At 43.7% G+C, this 22,345-nt stretch overlaps 1 protein-coding gene across 4 annotated transcripts in view; it reads left to right on the plus strand.

Moving 5' to 3' along the window:
- Positions 1-256: 256 nt before the first annotated feature.
- Positions 257-22,345, plus strand: part of ADGRG6 (adhesion G protein-coupled receptor G6) — a 196,042-nt gene continuing 173,953 nt past the window's right edge. For 3 of the 4 annotated variants that reach the window (XM_061624017.1, XM_061624019.1, XM_061624018.1), the window contains exons 1-3: positions 258-935; positions 3,599-3,694; positions 20,352-20,449. In XM_061624017.1, the coding sequence (XP_061480001.1) occupies positions 3,654-3,694; positions 20,352-20,449 (139 nt within the window). In that variant the 5' untranslated portion in view covers positions 258-935; positions 3,599-3,653. Of the gene's footprint in view, positions 936-3,598; positions 3,695-20,351; positions 20,450-22,345 lie in introns of all 4 variants that reach the window. The other variant, XM_061624020.1, reaches the window with a different exon arrangement.

The raw sequence follows: 22,345 nt of genomic DNA on the forward strand, positions 1-22,345 counted from the left end.
CTATGGAAGCGCTGGAAAGTGCCAGGTCCATGTTTATGGTGCAGCTCATGAGCTATGATGAAAAAACATGCAAATTCACATATTTTAATATTTTAATCGTACTGGGTCCGATTTATACCCAGAACAAATACAGAATTTCAACAGGTGCAGCTTCCTCTTAAGGGAGTTTTAACATTTGAACTCAGGGCAATGAACCTTTGATAGAAGCAACAGACTCTCTCTCTCTCTCTTCCCCCCCTCCCCGCCGCCAGTTTTCAGCACGTGCTTATTACTGAAACTAGCGCGGTTGGAGAAAGAGACTAGCCGACGTTAACGACTCTACGAGTGCGCGCTCGCTCGCGTGTGTGAAGTTTTGTGGCGTTCGTGTTTCAACAACTGTTGGGTCTCTCCCCCCCCCCCCCGTCGGTACAGGGTGGGGCTGAGCGTCGTATCCCGGCCTGCCGAAGCGAGAGGCGGCCAGCCGGGGATTCACAGAGGCTATTTTGAGGCGGTGGAGCCACCTGAAAGTCCAGTGCAGATCTAGGCCCTCCCTCGGCACGGGAATCGCCGAGCTGGGCGGGAACGTGGCGCAAAGGAGCGAAGAAGCCTTTTCGCCTCGTTGTGTGACTCCTTCGCCCTCAGGGAGCTGCTACTGCTGCCGCCTCAGGAGCGGCGCTTAACGTTTTGAAGAGGGTGTTTTGGGTTTGGGACACGCTGCTTCCCCCCCCCTTTACCTTTCCCTCAAACGGGAAAGGCAGTAAACCAGTACTTCCAACTTCGCGCATGGACTGGGTGGGGGGAACTCCTCCCTGAGGTGATGGACCTGCGCTGGTGAACTTCTCCACGGAGCCCCGTGAGGTAGAAAAGGACGAAGTGGAGGAGGAGGAGAAAGAGGAAGAAGAGTACCAGCCAGCCCGCAGGAGAGGATGGTTGCTCGGACAAAGTAATGTGAACATGTAAGTTTCTCAGCGCTTATCAGTTGAAAAGGAACACGCTATGCTTTCCTCTTCTTCTTCTAGCCTTGTGAATGATTCTCTCTCTGATGCCTTGCCAGCCCTTGGGAAACAAATAAACTCGTTTAGCTTTCGTCTACACACGATTTTCTTCCAGGAAACAGACAATATCATCCCCCCCCCGACTCTTCTGAGCAGAAAGGTAGCCAGGGCCAGAAAGGGGGGGGGGAGCCTATTTCCTGGAGAGCAGGTAAGAGACTTTGCACCAATGCCAAAAGTCCTGAACCTGATTTTACCAGGATCTCGTTTTTTAAAAAATATGGCAGCCAGGTAGCGAATGATGGCATTTTGTTGCTTTTGGATTATGGAATGCTAGTGGTGAAAGTTTTTATTTGTATTTTAAAGAGGCCCCAAATTCACCTTTGATGTTTGATAATTGTTTAATTTGGAAATCGTTACTAGTTTTTGAATATCATAGGTGTGCTAGGAGGGCCACGAGAATAGGTACACGCTTGTGGTTTTTGGATAGAACTTGATCTATGCTTTCACATTCTGTATGGCTATGGCTTATCTTTGTAACGGCTTAGTTTTAAATCCCAGATTTTATCTGAGTGAAAGTGGGAGTGAGATTTTGATATCAGATTTGTAAAGGAGCTATTTCTAACCAGAAAGGTGTTCTGCCCCCCTCCAAAAGGGGGGAGAGTGAGGAGGTTCATGGAACAGAAGGTATTCAACTCCTTTGTACTTTCATCCTTTCTCTTTGTCTGCTAGGCTATTTTTTGCTATTTTTTGAGAGACAGAATATTACATTGTTCAGTTTGGGAAGTTATGTATTTGTTAACTCTCCTAGTGGGTGTCCTTGTTATTACGCTCAAGCACAATAACCAACAGGCTCACCTCCTTTGGTGGCACTTGATAGTCTGCCTAAATAATCAGACAAGAGAGTGTCGTTTTTTTCACACTCAATAATTTTGGGCAAGAAGGTGAAGAATAAAGGAAATTGCTTTCAAAATGTTCCTGAATAAATCCTTCCATTTTGGTTATAATGCCTAGGTTAAGTGTAGACCTTTAGTCTACTGAATGGTGGTGCAGTACATAAAGTTCTGGCTTTAAATGTGGGAGACGGTAGTTCAGTGTAGATTACTGTAATGGTAAAACTAAATAACATTGCATTGTAATAGACACTGAACCCTTAGGTTGTTGGGAAGATATCTGTGTCATGAACAACATGTGTTGCAAACATTTTGCATTATAATTAATTTCATCCCAAATGTTAATGTTATAAAACTAGTAATACCTTGGTTGGATAAAATGATCAGTTTATAATTTAAATTTACATTAATATTTAGCAGTTAAAATCTTTTATAATCACATTGTAGCGGTAATATTTGGTTTTGTTTGTTGTTGAACTGTTCCAAAGTAGCCTGGAAATTATCCTTAAAAAAAAAAAAAGCATCTGAGACAGCAATATCTCCTAGAGCTATTGTACAACATCAGCAAAAATTAGTCTTCAAGAGGAAACTTGTATGCATGATCTCTCTTGTAAACTTACACATCAGATGGAATTTCCCTTTAGGTCAGAATTTGAAATTCTACTTCTGGTGGATAATCATGCAGGATCTCAATTATATGAATGAAACCAAGGAAATTCTGTACTCATTCTATTCATTACTCTAACCAAAGTCGGGCTTTGTAGCATTCAGTTTTGGAGGTCATACTGAGTTCTTTGTTCAATACATTATGTACATATCACAACAGTGCTAAGCAGTTCTTGGCAATCCTTTTCTCTGTGAATGATTTTGCTTGTTATAATATGGTCTGCTGCCTTATTAATCCACAGTTCATGTATGTAAAGTAAAGTAGTTGGATTTGAGATGGTTGATTCAGTTCAACTGATGTCATTCTTCAATCTTAAAACGACACTTCATTTTAATTGGATTGCGCATCAGACAACAAGGGAGTTTGGCTTTTGAAATAAAGACAAAATTATGCAGCTGTCATGAAAGCAGTGATAGACAAAGTAAACCTACATATGGCCCAGGCTATAAGTTATTTTTCCAAATACCTTAGATGGAAGAGTTTATGTTTATGTTGTTGTTGTTCTTATACAATTTAACAAGCTTCTGGGCCTCTCTTCCTTGATTTTGGTATTTTGCCAGTACTCATGACTAGTTCCAGACTGAGTCTGAGCAAGAGGCAACAGCCATCTTTTTGTAGTTCTGCATGCAGTCTTCCTAACTGAGGCCCCCGTGTTTGTAGTGTCTCGGAAACAGTGTCAAAATTACATGAAATATATTTCACATACCCTTTCTTGTATGACTGAGAGATTAGAAGCTCAAAGCAGAATTGATCACTTCATAAAGGATATGTTTTCTATTGATGGTTTAAATATAAGTCACTGGGCTCAGGAAAGTTCTTTGGTCAAAAAATGTGGAAGCTTTTTAAAAAAATTATCTTGTGACCTACCAAGCCAAATACAGTATGTCAGTCACATATAGCAGTTCAACAGGGTCTCAATAAATCTTCTGTTTTTGCTGCCTGACTGGGACTCCAAAATTAGGGAAGGGTTTCAGGCCAAAATACATGGTTGGTGGGCTATGTTCAGCATGGCATGATCACTAACCGTGTACCATGGCTTGACACAGTGTTTTTCTGGTCCCGTGCAGGTAGCAAGAACAGGAGTCTCACATTGGGGACTGAAATAACTACTGACCAAGTGGCATGGAATTTCACCTAACATCGTTTTCTTCGGGGATGATTTGGTAAATGAGGTTTGGCTTGTACTAAGTATCTGATTGAATGCTATATGTGGATTTTGCCTCCTGTTCTGCATTAATTTTTGCCTCACATGTGGTTTGTCTCCCTCTCTGCACTGATTTTTATGTAGCATCTGTGGCAATGTTTTATGATACATTTGGACCTTGAGTGCATAAACTGCTATGTGGAGGGCTGGTAGTAGAATAGTCTACTTTGTGCAGGGTTTAGACTACATGACCTATAGTCACTTTCAACTTCTAACTATGTAAACTAAACCAAGGAATCGGTAATGATTCTTTTCTAGATGCCACCGTGTTTGTTTACATTAAGTGAGTCTTTTAACAACCTATATGTGTGTGCATGTGAGGTAACATTACAATACAGTGGCCATTGTTAATGACTGGTGCAAGAGAAGCATGCACTGCAGTCAGTACTAGCAGGAAAAAAGAACAAATAAGGGTGTTTGAGAGGATGCTATTTATTTATTTATTTATTATTTCAATTTATATACCGCCCTTAGCGAAATAGCTCTCAGGGCGGTGAACAAACAAAATAAAATACAATATATCATAATAAAAATACAAAAACATATACAAACAAACAACGAAAAGCACAGCAAAAACAAAATAAATACTACAAAAATTAAAATACAGATTAAAAGATTAAAAAAGTTAAGAAGATTAAAATGCCTGGGAGCATAAAAAGGTCTTTACCTGGCGCCGAAAAGATGGAAGTGTAGGCGCCAGGCGTACCTCTTTGGGGAGGCTGTTCCACAACTCAGGGGCCACCACAGAAAAGGCCCTAGATCTCGTAACCACCCTCCGGGCTTCCCGATGGGTTGGTACCCGGAGGAGGACCTTAGATTCTGAACGAAGTGAACGGGTAGGTTCATAGTGAGAGAGGCGTTCCACAAGGTATTGAGGTCCCACGCCGTGTAAGGCTTTATAGGTCAAAACCAGCACCTTGAATCTCGCCCGGAAGCAAATAGGAAGCCAGTGCAGACGCGCCAGGACAGGTGTTATATGTGAAGACCAACTGGTCCTCGTCAATAATCTGGCAGCTGCGTTCTGCACCAGCTGAAGCTTCCGAACTGTCTTCAAGGGCAGCCCTACGTAGAGCGCATTACAGTAATCCAATCTTGAAGTTACCAGAGCATGGACAACGGAGGCGAGGTCGTCCCTGTCCAGATAGGGGCGTAGTTGGGCTACCAGACGAAGATGGTAAAACGCATTCCGTGCCACCGAGGCCACTTGGGCCTCGAGAGACAAGGAAGAGTCAAGAAGAACCCCCAAACTACGAACTATGAAGACCAGTAGGCTCCCACTCCAGAAAATAAATTTGACAAGGTCTGTTATGTAATGTCTTGGGCCTGTAGTAGCCAGTCTGTTCAAATTAAGAGGATTTTTCACTCCATTTTTACAGCACAAGTCATATATTATTCCAATAGCTATTTCTGGCCAGAGTGCATTCTGGCCATCTTCCTTTTTCTCCACCTATGCTAATGCAGAAGATTCTTATGGGGGTAGGTGGGACAAAAATAAGTGATACTGTATTATTAATGTTAGCTTTTGTTGTGCGTCTGGAGTAGTTCCAGACACATGCTGAGTTATAAAGGTCTATATAAAAAAAGAATAAAAAATTGACTGTCTTCAAGTCGATCCTGACTTCTGGCGACCCTACGAATAGGGTTTTCATGGTAAGCGGTATTCAGACAGGGTTTACCATTGCCTCCCTCTGAGGCTAGTCCTTCCCAGCTGGCTAGGGCCTGCTCAGCTTGCCACAGCTGCACAAGCCAGCCCCTTCCTTGTCCGCAACTGCCAGCTGAGGGGCAACTGGGCTCCTTGGGACTATGCAGCTTGCCCACGGCTGCACAGGTGGCAAGGCATGTAACCCCTGAGCCACTCCCTGTGGGGTTGATCTTTACACCCAGAAGACATGAGCGGGGATTTGAACTCACAGACTCTGGACTCCCAGCCAGGCTCTGCTCCCCACTGTGCTATACCAGCTGTCAAAAAAAGAATAAAGTAGACATAATTGGGCTCCTTTGGGCGGAAGGGCAGGATGTAAATTCAACTAGAGCAATTGATTTAAGATAACGAGGTCTAAATAATTATAAAATGGAGTTCAATTGTTTTGTTAGGTTTTCTGCATATGTGTTGTGACATATTTAAGGCATATCTTACAGACACATCAGGATACATAGAAGTGAGAATAAATTCTAATCTCTTATGTCTTTTTCAGAGTGAAATAATAATCTGTTAAGGTAAACTTGACTGAATATGGAAGCTTAGCTTTCACTCTACGATATTCATGGTGTAATCTGTATTTACCCACATCAGTTTAGCCCATAGTTGTAGCTGTAGATAATTTACTGGAGTACTTGGGCAGATAAGATGGTTTTGTGTAAAAATCAGGTTCAAATCATAGTCTGCCCTTAATGCTTGGAGATGAGATATATGCATTCTGCTCACAGAAACTAGGGAGAGGGGATTTAGCTATTGTTACATGTAGACAACTGGGGCTAAGGAACTGGAGGCAATTTTCTAGGTCTAATAAAGAACCCAGCATATTTGTACATTTATCAGCTATTGATTACTGATTTCTGGCATTCCATTTTCAGAGATTTTAGTAAGGATTTAGTTGCAATTTAAAACAGCTGGTATAGCACATTGGGGAGGAGAGCCTGGCTGGGAGTCCAGAGTCTGTGAGTTCAAATCCCCGCTGATGTCTCCTGGGTGTAAAGGGCCAGCTAAAGGTCACCCCCACAGTAAGTGACTCAGGGGTTATGTGCCCTGCCACCTGTGCAGCCATGGGCAAGCTGCATAGTCCCAAGGAGCCCAGTTGTCCCCCAGCTGGCAGTTGCGGACAAGGAAGGGGCTGGCTTGTGCAGCTCTGGCAAGCTGAGCAGGCCCTAGCCAGCTGGGGAGGACTAGCCTCAGAAGAGGCAATGGTAAACTCCCTCTGAATACCACTTACTATGAACACCCCATTCATAGGGTCGCCATAAGTCGGGATCGGCTAGAAGGCAGTCCATGTCCATTTTAGTTGCAATTGTATGAAGTTGCAGAACAAGTATTTTGTTGTGTGCTAATTTGGTTATTTTAGAGTGTCTGGCTTTGTCAAAGAGCTTTTTATGTTCCAAAGTCACAAGTAGTGTATGATCATCTTCAGTGCTATTAAGTTTAATTTTACAGCATGTCAGAAAGTTAAGTCATAATTTCAGCTTCATAATTTAAAGCAACCTTCAGTGAAGAAAAATGTTTCATAATCAGCTACGTATTTATTTCTGAAGAATAAGAAGTAATGGGACTTACTTCTGAGTAAACATGTATAGGACTGCATGGTCAATTTCCATGAAATGCAGTGTACCTTTGAAATGCAGGCTGCTTTGTCTTTAAAACATACCTTGTGGTTGTGATCTAGAGACAATTACAGAGGAATCCTGTACTTTAATTTTGCAGGGGCACGGGAAGATAAGTTGCTACTGCATTGGCGGAATGGCTACCATATCCAGTATGGGTTCAGGCCTGGTTTTGGCATAGAATCAGCCTTGGTCTCTGTGATGGATGACCTTTTCCCCAGGAGAGACGGAGTGCATCCCATTTACAATTGTTAGATCTTTCAGTGGCTTTTGATACAATTAATGGTATTCTCCTGGATTGCTTGTGTGAGTTGTGGGTTGGAAGCACTGTGTATGGTGGTTCCACTCCTACTTGCATAGATGATCACAGAGAATAGTTTTAGAGGACTTAGTGTCCATACGCTGGCAACTCAGTTTGAAGGTATCACAAAGTGCTGTTTTATCCCCAGTGCTATTTAACATCTACATGAAGCTATTGGGAACAGTCTTAAGGGGATTTGGGATGCAGTGTCCCTGGTGTGTTGATGACACCCAGTTCTATGTCTCTGTTAAATCTAAGTCAGGAGAGAGACTGCACAAGCTAAACCAGTGCCTGAAAGCAGTGGTGGGCTGGATGAAGACCAATAAATTGAAACTGAAACTGGGTGAGTGGTTCCCAGGTCTGAGAATTGGGGATTTTTGCCTGGTCTCGATGGGGTTACACTTCCTCAGAAGGATCAGTTATGCAGTGTAGGGATGCTCTTGGAACTATCTTTCTCTGTAGAGGCCCAGGTGGCTTCTATGGCAAAGAAAGCCTATCACCAGCGTCTGCTGGTGCATTAACAACCTTTCTGGGACAAGGTTAGCTTAGCCACTGTGGCTCTTGCAGTGGTACCTCACATTTAGAATTTTGTAAAGCACTGCATGTGGGGCTTCCCTTATGGCTGGCCCTGAGGTTGCAGCTAATGCAGAATGCTGTGGCCTGGGCAGTGTCTATTATCAGGCTTATATCGTACCAGTGCCGACGGACTTGCATTTACTGTCTATTAGCCTGAGCCAGTTTTAAGGTTTTCTTATTCACATATAAAGTCTTAAACAGCTCTGGACCAACTTCCCCTCCATTGACTGGTAAGGGCAGTAAGTTAAAAAAATGGAACCCAGTTTGTCTTGCCACAGCCTGGTTATTATTAATTTTATTTATTAATCACTTCCCAGAGGGATTTCCCTGATGCAATTTACAGTATAATAACTTTTTTATGAAACAGTTACGTATATTAAAAACAGTGAAAAAAATTGCATATATAAAAACAATTTTAAATTCAAATTATATAAAATATATAAACAACACATACATAAAAGCAGTTCGAATCCAGTAGTAACACAAAAGTGGGCCTTTTCACTGTTAGCATCAGTGTTGTGGAATGTACTTCCTGCTGAAATGAGAGGCCCCATCTGTACTGGGATTCTGCGGCTTTTGAAGACGCCCGTTTCCCTTGAACTCTCCACCTGAGCCTTCTTTTTTAACTGCTGTGTTCTTTTAATGGAATTGTTTTATCATGTATTTTTATTATGGATGTTAATGTAACTGATGTTTACTCTATGTAAACTACTTAGAAGCCTATTTTGGCATTAAACAGAATATACTTAAATAAATAATATCCTATATGTGCTCAGCTGGGTAGGTAGAGGAAAACACACATATCTGAAATTCTCAAAGTTGTATAAAAATGGCAGACACATCATTACCATCCTGGAAACACTGCCAAAGCCTATCAGTCAGGAAATGTACTGATTCTCACATACAGTCACAAATGGAGGGAGCCATTGAACTTAACAATGACAAGGACCCACCCCTGCATTATCACACATGCAAAACAATGCCACAGCACTTCCAATAGTTAGCCAATTCAGTGGCAAACCAGAAACAATCCCAGGACTGCAAATTTCCAGGCATCTCTACAGACAGGGATTTTAATCCTGTATGTTCATCAACAGCACTGTTTTGGACTACAGCACACAAGGGGGAAGAAGGAAAGACCACACCCACAACACACACAATGTTCTTGGCACAAGGGTTCAAGATTCACCCAGGAAAGAAAATATACTTGCCTAGCAGTCAAAGGAAGAGGCCAGGGCATGCAACAAAGGCAATGACAGACACATACTAACAGTGGCAACTTCCAACCAAAGTCGTGTCCTCCAGATGTTGTCAGACTACAACTCCCATTATCCTTGACCATGCTGACCGGAGCTGATGGGAGTTGTAATCCAATAACACCTGGAGGGCACCACCTTGGCTACAGCTATTGAGCATGAGGTTGAGATGCAGGAGATGGGCCCACCAGTGGCTCAACTTCCACTGGTGTAGCCGGGCTTCTGCCAAATCCTATAGCCCAGAGGTGTGGAAACTTTGGCCCCCAGAAGTTGCTGATCCACCAACCCCAGAAAGCATGGCCAATTGTTAGAGATCACAGGACTTCTGGTTCAGCATGTCTGAAAGGCCAAACGTTCTCCACACCTGCTGTAGACTCTCAGCCAGTAGAACTCAAATGTAGGATTGCACAATTAAGCTGTTATCTTTATACTAATCTTGGAGTAACCTCTTCAAAACAAACAGAATAATTCCAGTGATAAGTATTTAAAAGTGTGCAGTGTAACTTCCTTCAGAATTTCTGCATTAAAATGACATTCTGTTTGCTTCCTTACTGATTACAGTCCAGGAAACCATGAAACAAGCTTTGCATAACTAGTTGTACTTCATGTTTCATGAATAGCAGTTTTCCCTCACTATACTGCAAAACAGTTTTGAAACTTGGTGCACTTTCAAAAGCAGCCTGTTGTTCCAAAAAAACCACACAATAAAAAGTCATGGTGGATATGCATGCATTAATAGATCTGGATGATACAGTTTTACCTTGACTCCATCATGGACCAAATCCTTTACATTGACAGATCTCAAACTTATCTCATGATATTTTTTTATATTATAATGTTTGTTTGTTTGTGAAAAAAGTAGAAAGCAAAATTTCTCCATATACAGTGCTTTGCAAAAATAATCAGGTTCATTCACAGCTGGTCTCAAAACGGTGACAGTCTATTCTAGAATGTATTAATCACAAATAGTATTGGTTTGCCAAACCACTTCCATAACCTCTTTTGGTAAACCACAGTGAAGGTCACGATCACAACAGCTGTAGCACGAGGGGACTGAGGAAGACCTGCACTGGGAGTGAGTATCTGGCATCTGGGTGCCTGTTACTAGCTCCTTTGGGCTGCTGTCTGTCCAGACAGCTGAAGTCCCTGGTAAGTACTGCAAGGACTGGGACCCTCTGCCTGGCCCTTGCTCCAGAGAGAGGCTGCAGTTAATCTCGCAGCCCCTTGCAACAGCTGCTGGCTGGGGCAGGAGGCATAAAAGCCCAGCTGCCCTTGGGGAGCCCCTTAGGGAGTCCTGAGGGCGAGGGTGCTACCCTCTTCTATTTTTCTATTACTTTTTAAAAAAAATTGTTTTCTGTTAAACCAGTCTAGAGGAGATAGGTGGTGGGGAGGGCATGTGGTGCATGTGTAGTTGCTGCACAGGGTGGGAGCCTGTGCAGTGAACTGAATGAAAGGAGAAAGTCGCCAGATGCCTTCAGAGTGAGAGTCTGTAACTGGCAAAAGGCTGGCCCTCCCTGGGTGTGAGACAGGAGGGGGAGTAAATGGGCCCTGTGTGAAAAAGTTTGAATGGGTGTGACTGTTCCCAATCCTCACAGAGGCCTACTGGGATAATTTGCTCTGGCAGGCTTTGTTGCTGGACTCGCGTTGGGCCCGTATTAGGTGTTTAGGAGGAGTCTTAAAAAGGTAAAGGTGTCCCCGCACTTATAGTGCGAGTTGTTTCCGACTCTTAGGGTGATGTCTTGCAACGTTTACTAGGCAGACTGTATATATGGGGTGGGATTGCCAGTTCCTTCCCCGGCCTTTCTTTAACCCCCAGCATATGCTGGGTACTAATTTTACCGACCACGGATGGATGGAAGGCTGAGTGGACCTTGACCCCTTTTATTGGAGATTCGACTTCCTCCTTCTGTTGGAATCGAACTCCGGCCGTGAGCAGAGGTTCGGCTGCGTTACCGCCGCTTACCACTCTGCGCCGTGGAGGGTCGTAGGAGGAGTCTTAGTACACCCCAATTTCAGTGATTACGGGCAGAGGGAAATATAGCCATGGGGAGGTGGTGAATTACCTGAGAAGGCGAAGGCAAGGCTATCTGCATTTTGTTCCTTGCTGCCATTCCTCTCATGGATTGGTTCCTCGTTGCTCATCTGCTGTGCCCGCTGGCCTGTGTGTGTTGTTGTTTAACACCAGATTGGTACATAATAAGACCACTCTCATCCATGACTTGATTGTGAATGAAGGTGCCGATTTGGTGTGTATTACTAAGGTGGCTGAGCTTGGAGGGGTTGATCTGACCCAGCTTTGCCCACCTGGATTCTTGCTGCAGCACCAGCACAGGCTGCAGGGACGGGGGGGAGGAGTTGCTGTGGTCTACAGAACTTCCATTTCTGTCACCAGGAAACCACTCTGTCTTGGAGCTGGCTGTGAGGGCCTGCATCTGGTGTTGGGCTGAGGAGACAGGAAACTAGGGTTGCTGCTGGTGTACCGTCCACCCTGCTGCCCGGCAGCTTGTCTGACCGAGCTGGTGGAGGTCATCTCGGCTGTGGTGTTGGAGGAGCCCGGAACGATAGTGCTGGGTGATTTCAATGTTCATGCTGAGGCTGCCTCTAGTGTTCCGGCTCGGAAATTCATGGACTCCATGATGACCATGGGGCTGTCTCAACTTCTTACTGGCCCAACACATAGGGCAGGGCACACCCTCGACTTGGTTTTTCCTCCAGATGGAGGAAGGGGTGGTCTGGAGATAGCGGGGGTGGATGTCACCCCATTGTCATGGTCAGATCACTTCCTGGTGAAGTCTAGACTTATGGCTCTGATCCGTCCCTGAAGGGGTGGTGGACAGATTAAGATGGTCCGCCCCCAGAGCCTACTGGAATCCACAGGATTCCTGAATGCCCTGGGGGAGTTCCCAGTAGATAGAGCAGGTGACCCTGTTGAAGCCCTTGCCACACTGTGGAACGGTGAGGCGCGTTGGGCTCTCGACACGGTTGCCCCCGAGTGCCCTCTCCGGCACTGTGGAGCCCGGCTTGCACCTTGGTGCACTAGTGAGCTAAGGGCAATGAAACAGGCTGGATGATGGCTAGAGCGCAAGTGGCGAAAGACGTGCTGTGAGGCTGATCGGGCATGAGTAAAACATCATAACTGTGCCTACTGTGTGGCGGTGAGGGCGGCGAAGAAGGCCCACTTCTCTGCCTCCTTCGCATCCTCAAGTAGCCGTCCAGTGGAGCTTTTCCATATTGACATCAATTCCAGGAAATGGAGTCTTACACCCTTCGGAGGCCCACTGTGAATTGTTTGCAAGGCACTTTGAGGGTAAAGCATATGAGTACAGTTTTTTATTATCAGAAACAGTTTAATGCTATTTTAAATTAGAGTTCATTTTTTAATTATATCTGTCTATATTTATTTGTTTCTGTATTATACACTTTTAACTTTGGTAGGTTTTAATTGTATCTGTTTTTTATCTGGAAGCCGCCGTGAGTTCCAATTTGGAAAAACGGCGGGGTATAAATAAATTTAATAATAATAATAATAATAATAATAATAATAATAATAATAATAATAATATAGTTGCTCGCCTCCATAGCAGTCTTGATGCCCCATCCACATCTACTGTAGTCCCCAATGAGCTGTCCAGTGCAACGTCTGCTGCAACTTTTTGGGAATGGTTTCAGCTGATGTGACCTGATGACGTGGACAAGGTGCTAGCTATGATGCGGCCAGCAACGTGTCCTCTCGACCCTTGCCCTTCTTGGCTTATTAAAGCTTGCCGAGGGGGTCTGACCAAGTGGATCCAGGGTGTGGTCAACGCATCATTGTGAGAGGGAGTGGTTCCAGCCACCTTGAAAGAGGCGGTGATTTGACCACTCCTGAAAAACCCACCCTGGACCCATTGGTTTGTGACAACTACCAACCGGTTGCAAATACCCCCTTTTTAGGGAAGGTGATTGAGAGGGATGTGGCTCAGCAATTGCAAGTACTCTTGGATGAAACAGATTATCTTGACCCATCCCGGTCTGGGTTCAGGCCTGGTTATGGGACTGAATCAGCCTTGATCGCCCTAATGGATAACCTTTATCGGGAGAAAGACAGGGGGAGTGCGACCCTGTTATTCTTACTTGATCTCTCAGCTGCTTTTGATACCATTGACCATGGTATCCTTCTGGGACAACTTGGTGGGATGGATATTGGAGGCACTGTTTTACAGTGGTTCCGATCCTATCTCCAGGGTCGTTCTCAGAGAATAGCATTGGGTGACTGTCTTTCGGCCCCCTGGCAGCTGTGCTGTGGGGTGCCGCAGGGTACCATCTTGTCCCCCATGCTGTTTAACATCTATATGAAGCCCTTGGGAGCAGTCATCAGGAGATATGGGGCAAGATGTCAGCAGTATGCTGATGATACCCAGCTTTATTTCTCTGTAACATCTGAATCAGGAGAGGCCGTTCAAACCCTGGACCACTGCCTGGACTTGGTGGTGGGCTGGATGAGGGCCAATAAACTGAGTATGAATCCTAGCAAGACAGAGGCACTGTGGGTTGGTGGTTCCCAAGTTCGAATAACTGGTCAGTTGCCTGCTTTGGACAGGGTCATACTCCCTCTGAAAAAGCAGGTCCATAGCCTGGGGGTGCTCCTGGATCCATCTTTGTCGCTAGAGGCCCAGGTGACCTCAGTGGCTAGGAGTGCCTTTTACCAGCTTCGGCTGGTGAGACAGCTGTGGCCGTTTCTGGACTGGGATAGCCTGACCACTGTTATTCATGCACTGGTAACCTGTAGGTTGGATTACTGTAATGTGCTCTATGTGGGGCTGCCCTTGAGGTTGGTCCAGAAGCTGCAGCTGGTGTAAAATGTGGCGGCGAGACTGCTCACTGGAGCAGGGTATCGCCAACATGTCACCCCGATACTGAAAGAATTGCACTGGCTGCCCATTTGCTACCGAGCCAAGTTCAAGGTTCTAGTTTTGGTGTACAAAGCCCTATACAGCTCGGGACCAGGATACCTGAAAGACCGTCTTACCCCTTATATACCCAGTCGATCACTGCGCTCTGCAGGTGAGGGCTTCCTGCAGATACCATCTTATCAGGAGCTTCATTCTGCACAATATAGGAAACGGACCTTTAGTGTGGCGGCACCTACCCTGTGGAATTCCCTCCCTTTGAATATTAGGCAGGCGCCACATCTGCTATCTTTTCGGTGCATTTTGGACACTTTCCTCTTTCAACAAGCGTTTAAAGTTAAGACCTATCCCAGTCTGCATCTGTGTCAGAATTGTTTAATAAGTTTTTTAATAATGTTTTTAACCCTTTTTTAAAGTTTTTTTTTTTTAAATGTTTTTAATGCTGTTTTGTTAATGTATTTTAAGTTCTGTTTCTATGATGTTTTAAAGTGTTTTAGTGCTTTGTTTGCTGCCCTGGGCTCCTGCTGGGAGGAAGGGCGGGATACAAATAAAATAAATAAATAAATAAATAAACAAACAAACAAATAAGAGCTACTTTTGAACTGCCCAAGTGCTTATGCACACTCAGCACAACCTCTTTCCCCTAATCATCATTTTCTTTTGTTTTGTAATACAGTGCCTTGCAAAAGTAATCAGACCCCTGACCAATGCTCTCATATTACTGAATTACAAATGGTACATTGTAATTTCGTTCTGTATGATACTTTATTTTGAAACACTGAAACTGTGCTGTGGAAGCTACCAGTTTACACAGATGAAATAAATTGCCCTATCGAGGACACAATTACCTTACCATTGGCCTCCACCTGTGAACCATTAAAGTTGCTATCACACTGTCAGGATAAAAACTCCATTGTTGAAGGATCATTGGTCAGGCTGTGGATCTGAAGGAAAATTAATATCAAAGAGCATTCTACAGAAGTGGGAGATAATGTAATACAAATGCATAGATTAGGAAAAGGGTACAAAATAATACCCAAATGTTTGGATATCCCAGTGAGCACAGTTTATTTATTTATTTATTGTATTTGTATACTGCCCCATAGCCAAAGCTCTGTGGGCGGTTTACAGTAACTAAAAACATTAAAAACAAATATACAAATTTAAAACACATCTTTTAAAAACAATTTAAAACACAATTTAAAAAATTTAAAACAATTTAAAAACACATGCTAAAATGCCTGGGAGAAGAGGAAAGTCTTGACCTGGCGCAGAAAAGATAACAGTGATGGCGCCAGGCGCACCTCATCAGAGAAATCATTCCATAATTTGGGGGCTACCACTGAGAATGCCCTCTCCCTTGTTGCCACCCTCCGAGCTTCCCTCGGAGTAGGCACCCGGAGGAGAGCCTTAGATGTTGAGCGTAGTGTATGGGTGGGTTTGTATCGGGAGAGGCGTTCCATCAGGTATTGTGGTCCCAAGCCGTGTAAGGCTTTATAGGTTAAAACCAGCACCTTGAATCGAGCTCGGAAACATACAGGCAGCCAATGCAAGCGGGCCAGAATTGGTTTTATATGTTCGGACCATCTGGTCCCTGTTACCAATCTGGCCGCTGCATTTTGCACAAGCTGCAGCTTCCAAACCGTCTTCAAAAGCAGCCCCAGGTAGAGTGCATTGCAGTAATCTAATTTGGAGGTTACCAGAGCATGGACAACTGAAGCCAGGTTATCCCTGTCCAGATAGGGGCGCAGCTGGACCACCAACCAAAGTTGGTAGAAGCCACTCTGTGCCACCGAGGCTACCTGAGCCTCAAGTGACAAAGATGGTTCTAAGAGAACCCCCAAGCTGCGAACCTGCTCCTTCAGGGGGAGTGCAACCCCATCCAGGACAGGTTGGACATCCACCATCCGGTCAGAAGAACCACCCACTAGCAGCATCTCAGTCTTGTCTGGATCGAGCCTCAGGTTATTAGCCCTCATCCAGTCCATTGTCGCCTCACCTGAAGAAGATGAAAAGGAGAAATAGAGCTGCATGTCATCAGCATACTGATGGCAACACACTCCAAAGCTCCAGATGACCGCACCCAGCAGTTTCATGTAGATGTTGAACAGCATGGGGGACAGAACTGACCCCTGTGGAACCCCATACTAGAGAGTCCAGGGTGCCGAGCAATGTTCCCCAAGCACCACCTTCTGGAGCTGACCTACCAAGTAGGAGCGGAACCACTGCCATGCAGTCACTCCCACTCCCAACTCAGCCAGTCTTCCCAGAAGGATACCATGGTCGATGGTATTGAAAGCCGCTGAGAGATCAAGGAGAATCAGCAGAGTCACACTCCCCCTGTATCTCTCCCGACAAAGGTCATCATACAGGGCGACCAAGGCTGTTTCTGTGCCAAAACCAGGCCTGAAATCTGACTGAAATGGATCCAATAATCGGTCTCATCCAAGATTGTCTGGAGCAGGCCCGCAACCACTCGTTCAAGGACCTTGCCCAGGAATGGAACATTTACTACTGGCCTATAGTTATTAAGATTTTCTGGGTCCAAGGAGGGTCTCTTTAGGAGTGGTCTCACTACTGCCTCTTTCAGGCAGCCAGGGACCATCCCCTCTCGCAGAGAAGCATTAATCACTTCCCTGGCCCAGCCAGCTGTTCCATCCCTGCTAGCTTTTATTAGCCAAGAGGGGCAAGGATCCAGCACAGAAGTGGTTGCACGAACCTGTCCAAGCACCTTGTCAACGTCCTCAAGCTGCACCAACTGAAACTCATCCAAGAAATCGGGACAAGGCTGTGCTCTGGATACCTTGCTTGATTCACCTGCTATAACACTGGAGTCTAAGTCCTGGCGGATGCTAAAGATTTTATCCTGGAAGTGCCTAGGAAATTCATTACAGCAGGCCTCAGATGGTTCTACCATGTCCCTGGGGCCAGAGTGTAATAGCCCCCGGACAATTCTGAAGAGCTCTGCTGGGCGGCAGAGTGATGATTTGATAGCGGCAGCAAGATTTTTTTTTTTTGCTACCCTCACTGCCCCTAAATACAGATTACCATAGGCACTTACCAGTGTATAATTGCATCCACTAGGAGTTCGTCTCCATCTGCACTGAAGTCGTCTTCTATATTGTTTCATAGCTCTCAGCTCTGGGGTATACCATGGAGCCGTACGAGCTGTACACAGGAGAGGGCGCTCAGGAGCAATCATGTCAAATGCCCGGGTCATTTCTGTATTCCACAGTTCAACCAGGGTTTCGACGGGAGCGCCAGCCTTATCAGCCGGAAAACTCCCCAGAGCCTTTTGGAAACCATCCAGATCCATTAGTCTATGGGTGCGGACCAACTTAATAGGTCTCCCACCCTTGCAGAGGGGAAAAGCCGCTGTAAGTCTAAACTTCAGCAAGCAGTGATCTGTCCATGACAGAGGGACTGATGCAAGACCCCCCACATTCAGATCACTAGCTCTGTGTCCAGTTGCAAAAACCAGTTGGATCAATAACCAGGAAGTGGAAGCTGTATAACACCAAGAAAAAGCTGTCTTTTAAAACTCAGCCCTCAAACAAGAAGGAGACTTGTGAGAGAAGCCACAGAGAGGCCAACAATCACTTTGAAGGAGCTAGATTTCAGTGGCTGGGAGTGGAATAATGGTGCACTTGTCAACCATATCAAGAGCTGTGCATAACACTAGCTTGTATGGGAGGGTTGCAAGAAAGAAGCCGTTACTCAAAAAGTACCATCTGAAAGCATGTCTGGAATTTTCCAGAAATCATGAGAGTACCCCAGCTGTGATGTGGGAAAAAGGTTTTGTGGTCAGATGAGACCATGATAGAGCTTTTTGGCCAAAACTCAAAGCGCTATGTGTGGCGTAAACCTAACACTGCCCATGCCTCAAGATACAGCATCCCTACAGTGAAGTATGGTGGTGGCAGCTTCATGCTGTGGGGATGCTTCCATTAAAAGGGACTGGGCATCTTGTTAAAATCAAAGGAAGAATGGATGTAGCAAAATACAGGGAAATACTGCAAGAGAACTTGCTTCAGTCCACTAAAAAACTGAGGCTTGAGAGGAAATCCACTTTTCAGCAGGACAACGATCCCAAGAACAAGGCCAAAGCAACATTGGAGTGGCTCAAGAAAAAAAAAGGGTGAATGTCCTACAGTGGCCCAATCAAAGTCCTGATCTCAATCCCATTGAGAGTTTGTGGTGCTCTTTGAAAATTGTGGTCCACAAGTGACGTCCAACCAACCTGAATGACCTGGAGCAAATCTGCCAAAAAGAATGGGCGAAAATTCCTCCGACGCTGTGTGCAATGCTGGTATATACTTACCCCAAAAGACTTAAAGCTGTTATTGCAGAGAAAAGTGGCTCTACCAAATATGTGGGGGTTGAATACTTATGCAATCAACATGTTTCATTTTTTTAGATTTCTTACAAACATTTCCCCAACATAAAACCAATGTTACCTTATAATAATTGATTTTGAGTTTCAGTGTTTCAAAATAAAATATCATACAGAATGAAATTACAACGTACCATTTGTAATTCAGTAATATGAGAGTGTTGGTCAGGGGTCTGATTACTTTTGCAAGGCACTGTATTACAAAACAAAAGAAAATGATGATTACGGGAAAGAGGTTGTGCTGAGTGTGCTCAAGCACTTGGGCAGTTCAGAAGTAGCTCTTGTGATCATGACCTTCATTGTGGTTTACCAAAAGAGGTTATGGGAGGTTATGGAAGTGGTTTGGCAAACGAAAATTATTTGTAATTAATACATTCTAGAATAGACTGTCACGGTTTTGAGACCAGCTGTGAATGAACCTAGGAATACATTAGCATGCTTAAATTGAGCCTGATAGATTTAGATACAACTGTGCTCCACCAGAATGCTAGTTTAATCTCTTCTAGTATACTGCTAGTTTATTACAACAATGCATCCTATTGGCCCTTTAAAGGAACGCTGTATTTGTTAGTGGCTGCACTTGTATTAGTAATATCAGATTACTTGTACTATGTTGTCAGACTAACTCAATCATCCTTGACCATGCTCACTGGAACTGATGGGAGCTGTAATCCAATAACACCTGGAGAGCACCACCTTGGCTACTCCAGCTATTGGCAGAGCTTGGAAGATTACTTTTAAAAAGTAATAAATTACAGTTACAGTTACATGGCCCAAAAAGTAGTAATTACCGTTACAACTACAATAGCTCTGAAAGTAACTGATTACTTTACTTTTCCTCCAAAGTAATCACTACAATTACATTTCAGTTACTTAGGAAAAAAACACCTACAAGGTGCTGGCCTTGGCTGCTGCACATCTAAGTAGCCTAAAACAACATTAAAAATAATCAAACACAGAGGTAGTAGAATAATTATTTTTATTCATAAGATAGCAATGGTGTTCCCCCTGCTGGTAAGGGTGGGGGGGAGGGAGGCTGAGGACACTACTCAGATCTTTGCATGTCAAACCAAGTGCACCCCCCCACTTAGCCAGCCAGCATAATCTCTCTCACTTAACCACCTCCCAGACCCTGCCCTGCCACCAACTAAGGAACACTCACTCAAGCACACATTTTCTCCTGAGATGCAAAAAAGTTTAAATACTGCAAATGCAGCACAGTAGCCAGAGAGGGTGGTGGAGGCCAGTTTGTGTGCCAAGTGCAAACACAGTATTCTCTCTCTCTCTCTCTCTCACTCACTCACACTCACACATGCACACACACACATACACACGTCATCTTTCACCTCCACAGTTCTTCATCTCCATTCTGCTGCTGCCTCCTTCTCCTCCTTTATCCATGTTCTTGACCTCCGGATCCTTTTTCCCTCCTCTTCATTCTTCACCACCACTATCCATTTTTTTAAATCATTGTTTTTTCCACTCCACCCCATCTCACTCTGCGCCTCCTCCCTCGTCGCCTCCTACCCATCCACAGAGCATGAGGAAAGAGTGACACTGCACAGAAGCCCAGTTTGAGGCACATGATTTTCATCCACAAATCAGATGAGCAGAAGACTTCCCCTGCTCCCCCCCACCAAGTAATGCCCAAAAGTAATTCTGGAAACGTTACAATTACTTCACAAAAGTAGTAAAATTACTCCTAGTTCTATTACAATCAAAATGTAAAGGAATTACCCACTCGTTGCTCAATGAATTACAAGTAATTCGTTACTTGTAACTAGTTACTTCCAAGCTCTGGCTATTGGCCATGAGATTGGTAAGCAGATGGGTCCACCATAACCATAACTTAAATTTTCTCAAACGTTTAATTTCTTATTTCATAGGATGTCTTATGAGAGCCCAGTGTGGTGCTACCAATGGAAATGGAAGCTGCATTTGCTGTTCCTATTCATTCTGTATCTTATGTGTGTAAAATATTCAGGTAAGAAAAACATTTTCTTCTTATAATCTGCTGAGAACACCTTTGGTGAACCCTGCTAAAATGGGTGAGAATTGTAGAAGAACATAATTGTGTTTATTTTACTTGTGTTGGATAGAACATATTTTGAGGTGATTGTGCGAATACTGATAAGGAATGTAACTGAGTTCATGATTTGTGTTCCCTACATATTGTTGTATCAGTGCACACCTTGTCTTGTGTACAGATATACTTAGATGCTTTGGTGTTTCTATAGAATTACAACTTCTTTTTCATTACCCAGTAATACATACGCTTTATAATTTTTAGTTAAATTTCACTTATCCATTTTGTACTAAGGAAATGGTAATTCTGACAGTCGGATTGCTTTATATGAGCACATTTATTTGCTATTAGGCTAACATTTTTGATAGTGAAGAACTGCCTGAAACTCATTGTGAGTGGTTCATACCATTGTTGACACCTTCTGAACTTCCCTGTGTGTCTAGTTTTTGTTGCTGTTGCTAGCAGTATTCACTATAGGTTTTTGTTAGCCCTGTTCAGTTCTAATTGAGCAGTGGTAGCCTTCTGTGGTGGTGGTGGTGTGTGGGAATAACTATGCTACATATTTACCGCTTTCCCCATAAATTGCTCCTAGCATCACAGTTCCTTTGGGAAGGAGGACTGTGAACAATGTATTTTAATTTTTAAAATGTGACATTGACAACGCTTTCACCCTTCAACTGAAGCTTTCCTGTTAGGGTGGAATTGGAAATCTCTTGTTCATTTTAACTTAATTTAGTTTGAAAATAAAGTGGAACTTGCAACAGTTTAATTCCAGGAGTTCCATACCAGGGAAGTAGATGATTGGATAACAAAATGTTGAAAAGGTGGTCAAGTAATGGAGATAAGTATAAGATATAAACCACTCCTCCAGCTAAGTAAACAGTGACAGTTCACATCTGAAAGAAATGCACTGAAATTACATTGAAGCTGCAAAAATCTGTAAAAACCAGCCATTGAAAAAATGAGGTGACATCTAATTTAGAAGAGGAGTGCATGGATTCTTAAGAATAAATGAACAAGTAAATTGTGTCGCTAGATAGCTAGGGTTGAAACAATGAGTGCACTGCAATTTGGAAATTTAAGTCTTATATAGAATCCATTCACCATCCTATGCAATTTGCAGCAAGTATTAGAAACGGTGAAGCTAAAGAGCAGGTGTACCGCAGAAGGTGCCCGTAAACAAAACACTCAAAATGATTCAAGAATACAGTCCAAAGTGACCTTTTTGAAACAGCATCACTCCAAGCATCACTGAAGCCTATGGTTGCCAGGTGTTCACTTTTTACCCAGAGACTCCAGTTTTTGGGAGTCCTCTCCGGTTCTCTGGGCGAGTCACCTTAATCTTCGGACTCTTAGCTTTCATTTTAAAAAAAGTTTCTAGATGGTCTGGTTCAAACACTATAAACCAAAATGTCTGCCGACGCCCTCCCCCCAACTTCTGTTACTACCTGCTGTTCTAATCCCTGCCCTTTTAAGTTTTTAGCCAATAAGTGAAGTCAGGGTTGTGATTGACAAGATTTGTTGATCCACAGGCAATAGCTAAACTCACAGTTTGCTTTTCCTGTTTGTCTCACAAAAGGAGTAAATATATAGCTTTCAGCAGCATAAAGAGTACTTTCTCTGTAAAGGATTGGGACTTGCTTTTGAGTAAACATGCATAGGATTGCACTACAACGGAAGATCACAACAGGATCTTGGTAGGCATAAAAGTGTACATGCAGGGTTTTTAATTACTTGCAAAAATAGCATATTATACAATTTATCTTTAAAATATGTTTTGAAAAGAGGTTTTAAAAAATGTACATGCTGCAGTGATATACTTTTCTAATTAAGGAGTCAAATAAGTTTAAATTT

Source organism: Rhineura floridana, chromosome 4 (assembly GCF_030035675.1).
Source record: "Rhineura floridana isolate rRhiFlo1 chromosome 4, rRhiFlo1.hap2, whole genome shotgun sequence".
Taxonomy (NCBI): domain Eukaryota; kingdom Metazoa; phylum Chordata; class Lepidosauria; order Squamata; family Rhineuridae; genus Rhineura; species Rhineura floridana.